The 7,149-nt window shown below is 34.6% G+C and overlaps 2 protein-coding genes across 2 annotated transcripts in view; both read right to left on the minus strand.

Moving 5' to 3' along the window:
• Nucleotides 1-93: 93 nt before the first annotated feature.
• On the minus strand, nt 94-3,822 carry ccdc63 (coiled-coil domain containing 63). The gene is made up of 8 exons (XM_015382053.1): nt 3,786-3,822; nt 2,147-2,219; nt 1,943-2,033; nt 1,678-1,855; nt 1,471-1,590; nt 909-1,022; nt 737-804; nt 94-660 (listed from the first exon to the last, which is right to left on the minus strand). The coding sequence occupies exons 2-8, from the start codon at nt 2,205-2,207 to the stop codon at nt 462-464; spliced, it is 831 nt and encodes a 276-aa protein (XP_015237539.1). The 5' UTR covers nt 2,208-2,219; nt 3,786-3,822; the 3' UTR covers nt 94-461.
• A 1,417-nt stretch (nt 3,823-5,239) lies between these two features.
• LOC107089322 (taste receptor type 1 member 3-like) overlaps nt 5,240-7,149 on the minus strand; it is an 8,955-nt gene continuing 7,045 nt past the window's right edge. Inside the window, 1 exon segment of the mRNA XM_015382048.1 lies at nt 5,240-5,706. Within this exon segment, the coding sequence (XP_015237534.1) occupies nt 5,240-5,706 (467 nt within the window).

Raw genomic sequence — 7,149 nt, forward strand, 5'->3', positions numbered from 1 at the left:
GTATGTATATGTTCATTTACATGTATGTAAATATATATATATATATATATATATATATATATATATATATATATATATATATATATAAGCAAGTTTAACAGGAAGGTAACTCCACTTTAAGTTAATTTAAGTGCAATTAGAGGGGCAGGGGGTATGAATAATAAGTTTTACTTCCTTGTACCCCTTTTCAGATAATTTACATAAATCAATGTCACTTCTCTGGCTGTATATACTTACAGATTTATTTGGTGAAGGGCTTTGTTTCTATTAATGTTCAGGTGAATTTAGTTAGTTTGGAAATTGCTGTTTGGTTTGATGTTAACTAGTCTTTTTGTGTGTATTTGTATTTATTCATTTATGTTGCTTGTCAAATTGTCTATCTGAAATTGTCTGAAATAAATATCTATCCATTCATTCATACATTAATATTTTCATGCTCAATATTTTACACACCTTTGAGCTTAAAGCATGATCTTACCTTGTTCCGTTCCCTTTTTGTCATGAAACTCACCAGTTTCCTTGCACTTGGTGCTCATAAAGTTATTCAGTTTGGAATCATGTGCAATAATCCTCTCTAGTTCTTTCACTTCTTTGTTGTACTGAGCAAGGGCCTTCATATCCTTCTCAATCAGCATCTTCTTCTCAGCCCGAGCCTTCTCACTTAAATACAGGTTACATAAATCAGCTTCATCTCATACTAATTTGCTCCAAGCTAATCTGAAATCTCAAACCTTACCAGAACTCATGAGCAGCGTTCCACTCCTTAATTATTTTATCCTTGCTCTTGCAGATTTTCTGCTGCTCCTAAAACATATGTTAGTTCAGAGAAGTTGTTAAAACGCAAGAAATAAACAAACAAACAAAAAAATGGTATGATTGCTGTGTTGGATAAAAAAAGTATATCCTACCTTGGTAAGGTTGTTTCGCAATTTTTGAAACTTGTCTCGCTCGCGATAAAGTGTGTCCACCTCTTCTTTCACTCGGTCGTTTTGGGTCATCATATCATTGTATTTGATGGTAGCCTGAACACAGAGTATATCAAATTTTTGATGCAGTGAAAGTGAAAAAAGTACAGGCAGAGATGACCTGAGCCTTGTGTTTACTACTCTTGCTTGAGTTTACAATCATGATTCTAATATCATTTGAATGTTGAGTAAAACATAAAGAAAAAAAAATACAATTATTTGGAAATATTGTTCAATTTACAGTGCATCTATAGCATCAGAGCATTTCTAACAATTTACACATTTAGCTGATAAAATTGTATTAATTTTTTTGTAATTTCAAATCATGACCAATCCACAGAATTTACCACCGGTGGACTCCTATTACAGTTATAGAAACTTCTCAAGGATGATCAGTGGAAACAGTATTCCCCTCAGCTCAACTTTGAGCTTTACAGTAAAGAATGTGAATACTTCTGTAAACTTGATTTGTACATTTCTAAGGTTGTATATTTTCATAACTCACTCTGTGCAGCCTGTCTTCCAAATTACGCACAGTCCTCCCTGCCTTTAATCTTTGGGATGGATTACTGCTGACTGCTCTTTCTTTTTTCATATCTGCCAACTTGGACTCCATGCTCAGAATCTGCACACAGTTCAGAAAAGTGACTTAAACTGGTTTATGTGCCCAAAAGCCTAAATAAACAACAACAAAAAATATAAGAAAAAAGACCTCCATCTGCAGCTGTTTTTGACGTTGCTTCTCCTCCGCTATCTCTCTATCTAAAGTCTCGTTTTGCTTTAGTAGAGCCTGCAGATCCTTACTGTCCTTGCGTTGTTGAGTCAAACCGCGGGCAGCAAGTCTTTTACGAAGCTCCTCTTGTTCTTTAAGCAGATTTTTAATCATCTGTCTTCAATCAGAGTTTAAGAAATACTTGTAATTAGAGTAGAACACCCAGTGAGAATCAGACTACAATGTTTTTCTGTTCTGTTCTCACTCTTGCTTGGAGATCTTCTTCAAGGTCTGGGTCTTATAAGCCTTCTGGTCTCTTTTCATCTTTCTTAACTGTGCTGACATCTCTGCTTTTTCTGGGACAAATAATCATGACAAATTTCAGTATTTTGCTGATATAACAAAAGCTGAGAAAGAAAAAAAAATTATCTCTGAATAACAACAGATTGATAAGATAATGATAACATACCCATAACAGCATCAGTATTGGCATTGACTGAGTCTCCACTCATGAAACTTCTCTCGGCCATCGCTACAATGCGCTTAAATCAAAGTAAAATCAAAATATGGACCTTTTCTAAATGCAAACACATATTTAAAATCAGATGTTTACATCCCTGTATAACATAAGCCTTTTCTCAATCTCTGACCTTAAATCAGATTAAGTGTATTCATGTAATTATGTTTTTTGGGACTTTAATTGGTAAAATGTATGTATTTTAGATTATTGGAGACACATCTGCGTACAAGTTAAGGTAACAAGGTAACATCATAAAAACACTGCTTATCATTAATATGTGATTGCAGATGTTAGTAAAATATATGCAGTTTCTTAGTAGATATAGAAGTGTTTATTTATTTATTTTTTTTACAATATTTAGAGCATTGCTTTTCAGATCATTCTATCAACTGCATACTGTTTTTATTCTCATAAATTATCATGTGAATATTGCCTTTTCTATTAATAAGTGCAGTGTTCTTATTACTTCTATTAAAGTTCCCTCTTTTAATTCTATTGTACTGCAGATTTTTTATTCATTTATTTTTATATACTTATAAGTTGTCCGTGTAAGTTTTATTGTCTTTAGTCTTCTGGATTTTTTCACAGACTTGAACTTCTACACTGTGGAACAGAAAAGGCTCGTCTTATCTCATTTTTAGAGTGAAACTGTGGAAAATTAAAAGAAGTTAAGAAATATCTTCACCACTTTTTTAATCATTAGGTTACAAATTACAGATGCCTGAAGGTGAAAAGATTATTCTTTTAAATAACAACATGCAACCTATTTTTGTTCTAAACCGGGGCCAACAAGGGCCAGTGCCCCTGTAGAACTGGCCCCTGTACCAAAGATATGGCTCACTTAATAGATCATATTATATTTATATCGATTATAAATGTTACCCGTTCTGTTTATGTTTCATTCTTTTTTACTGGGCTCCCATTGAGAAACTCCATCCTGCTCCCTCAGGAATAAATAAAAACATAAAGTTATTTACATTTTTAAACAAATAAATTTTAACTAGAACTGTCACTTCACGCCAGGACCAGAACCATGGAAATTTCCACTGATTATACTGTTGATAAAAGGAGGCAGGTTCTATGTCCCACAGATAAACGCAGCAGTGGGGCCTCTGGAAATGTATTTAATTTGGAGCTAAATTCTTATTTAACAAACTAGATATTTAGTTTGGAGCTATTAAAATATTAAAGAAACTAAATATTTAATTTTCAAAGAAAATATTTTTTGCAAACTAAATATTTGGCTCCAAACTAAATATTTACTTAACAAAGTAAGATTTTTTAAAATGAATGATAGTAAGAAAAAAAACGAAAAACCTAATTTTTCTCTTAAAACACGCTAAATACCCCATAACGGTAAAGCCACTAGTACTTTGAGAAATGGAAACGGTGGTTATTTATGATAACGACTGAGCAGCGGCTAAACATACCGCGGCTAGTTGTGTTATAAGGTGTAAAAGTACAGTTATAATGTTGTTATAATTGTGTTTTATTGGATAGGCTGAACAGAACAGTTAGGCTATCTTATAGCTACACTTCATAAGTACAGATACCAACACACAGTAAAAAGCAAAGACAGTAAACTTACCAGTTTTCCTTGGAAATGGCAGCGACTGTTAACAAGTTGTTAGCAACCGTTGCTATGTAACGAGGGTATAATTTCCCCTGGGCTTCGCTTGTTAGGCATAAGGCACAGCTTTAATTTCCTGAGTAAAAAAGTATCTCATCCCACGTTTAAATAATGTAAAGACAAATTATACGTACCCTTCTATTTTTTAACTATATATTTTGAAAGTTTACCCACAACAGATGATAACTGTTTAGCAATAGCTTAGAAGATCAGGTTCCCTTTGTTGTAGCTTAAAAAAGATACATAATTTTCAAGGCTCAAGACAAACTTCATAAGCAATTCAATTCAGTTCTATTGATTTAGTTTATACTGTGCCATTTCATTACACATGTAACCTTGAGGCACTTTACAGAGACAATTCAATCAGATCATACAGACTGGATGGTAAAAGGTTTTCTATGGAAAACCAGCTGATTGTTTAACACGATCACTAACTTTTCAGCATATAATTCTCTGCAGGATGGGCATGTGGCAACAGTACACGTTTTATTCCATTGTATTGTTGATTCTACAGCAAACCCTCACACTGAGCATGCATGCAGTGACAGTGGAGAGGAAAAACAAACTCCTTTATAACATGAAGAACCCTACAGCAGAACCAGGCTGAGAGTGAGTGGCCTTTGCTGACAGCAACTGGGGGTTCAACTACACATAGAAAAGGAACATAGAAGCGCTGATTTATAAATACTTTCTGCCTAAGAAAAGATAAATGTCAACTAACTCCACAAATGGCTCTGTCCAGGAAACACATAATAAAGCAGACAAGTTCTGATTCAGTTTTATGTCAAAAAGGATGAAAAAAAGCACATGCAGCTGGGCGGAGTAAAGGCTAAGCTCATAGCTATTTCTAGGTAACAGTACTAGATACTAAAAAACAGGCAAAACTCTATTATCTATAACTGAAGGTGTTGGAGGGAGGATCAAACCTGATATTTCCCTCCATTATGGTATCACAGTGAAACAACAACAGACCAGACTAAGCCACAATGAAAGAAAAACAGAAAGAAGATAAAGTTAGGGATTTAACTAACAAATACTGCAGAATAGGAGAACTGGTCTTCATTAAAAAAAATATGTATGGTCTCTTTGTAAATTTACAATACATGCATGCTTCTCTAAAATATTTTATTATTTATTATTTTGGTGTGGAAAAAATATTTCCCCATCTACTTCTCCTTTCTTTTCTGTAAAGACCAAAAAGTGAGCTTGTAGCTGTAAGAATGTCCAAACTAAAAGAGAATAATTAGTGAGCATTTCTGAATATAAGTTTCTATTACATCTGTTGTTAAATTGCTTTGCACCTGTATTTATTTTTTCCATGATAATTTATATATATTACGTTATATTTACAGCAAGGTTAGTTTTTTTATTTCTTTTAAAAAAGCAATATCTGTAAAACCCAAGAAAGAATTTTAGTGTTTGTGAACCATATGTTTAAAAAAAAATTCTGCTTGTGTAGTTGCTAGAAATAGCCACTTGGATGCAGTATTGTACCTGCCTGTACCCACCTGCAGTGACAGAGACAAAATAATGGAGAGAGCTATGGTTTGGAAAATGGTGCTAAGTGGTAGTTGAAGATGACACACCACATCATCACGCGGTCCAAGGAAGAGAAGCAGACTCAAACAGGCTCCCATCAAGCTTAGTAGAGTCAGAAAGGTCAGGACTCCCCCTGACGCCTTCACCAGTGGGGTCCCTCTGTGTAATAGGAACACGATGCTTACTGACACTTGACATATAAGCAGCACAAGTCCCGACATTATAATCTTCAGAGCGTCAGATGTGTGCCATGCCAAAATTTCAAAAACAGGGGGACTGCAGTTAGTGCTGCGTACTCCAGACCACGTACGATTAGGACACTTGGTGCACTGGATGTCATCTGTAAGGTAGAAAAACAACAGAAAAAACCAAACAAACAGTATTAGATGAGGTTGAAGAGGTGATCAACTTTGAATATAACCATAATAGCACCTTATTCTACAAAGATGCATACCTGCAATCTTCCGAATAAGATTTTCTATTAAGTCTCCAAGGGTATGCCCAAAGATATTTGTCTAAATTTTTTTCAATGTTTTCTTGTGTGGTTGATGTTTTTTGTCATACCTATTACTCCAAAAATAATCAATGAAATATTTTTGCTGGTTTTACTCTAATTTTACACTATACAATTAATTTTACAGTATTGTCTATAATAGATTATAGACAATTGAGCTATTTCTGCAATCTTAAAAGTTGATAGAAATTATGCATATATGGATGAATGATTTGGAATAACTGCATATTTCCATACTTTTGGCTCTGATTGGAAGATAAGCACTTCTTGAGGGCTCCTTCTCTGGACTTCGGAGAGTCTCAAAATGAAGGAGAAACCCAGTAAAAAAAAACAGCAAGAAAGTTACTCTTCCCTAGGTCAGGCCTTACCACTCCATTTCAGTTTTGTTTGTATTTATGTTATTCTAAATGGCATGGTCCAACGTGCCAAAGTAGAACTCAAACAGAATTGTTGTCCTGTTTCTTTAAGATCTATTGTCTTTAATGCTAAATGATCTTTGGTTCTGAAGATGAGTCGGAAGTAGGCTAATACGATGTAGTCAGAACAACCAACCTAATTTTTAGGTCACTAATAGGGCCATAACCACACGTGAGTCACTGGCCCAACCCTCCATTCAGTTCAATGTTTGGGTCGCTGTTGCTTGACGATCCAAACATGTCTCCAGATGCCATGTGAGTTGTTTTGATCACATGTCCCAAGGTGTGAGTTGCTGTTAAACCTCCAGGAAAAACAGGTGAAAGCTGAGTATTTATGTTATTATTCTGATTACAATTTAAAAGTTAGTTACCACAAACTCATTGTATTGGAGCACATTTAACAACTGCCTGACATATTTGAAGCATTTTGCAGAAAACTTAAGTAAGCATATTTCAAATAACTTGGCAAGCCAGATTGACAATGTGTAGAAATCTGAGTTTAGCTCTACATATAATCAAGGTGGGAAGCAGCACTTACTGCCTGCCTGCCAAAATTTAGTTTTAGCCAATCACAACAATAAATAAAAATGTCTTCAGTATTTTGGTACATTTTCCTAAGCACCAATGTTAATTTTGGTTCAGTGTGGACTTGGCATGTCTTGCTTTCGTCACATTTAGATGTCTTGCCACAATGCTGTGATGTGATTTGCCAAACCTTTTTGGATCAGTCTCAAACGTTTGACTTAGGAATGGTACATGAGGGATTCTTGTATGTTTGTGAATGCACAAGGATTAAACTTGCATTTAGGCATATATTTGAATATAAAACGGTAATGACCTTGGCACTAGTTAC

The sequence above is a fragment of the Cyprinodon variegatus genome, unplaced genomic scaffold (assembly GCF_000732505.1).
Source record: "Cyprinodon variegatus isolate N-32 unplaced genomic scaffold, C_variegatus-1.0 Scaffold248, whole genome shotgun sequence".
Taxonomy (NCBI): Eukaryota; Metazoa; Chordata; class Actinopteri; order Cyprinodontiformes; family Cyprinodontidae; genus Cyprinodon; species Cyprinodon variegatus.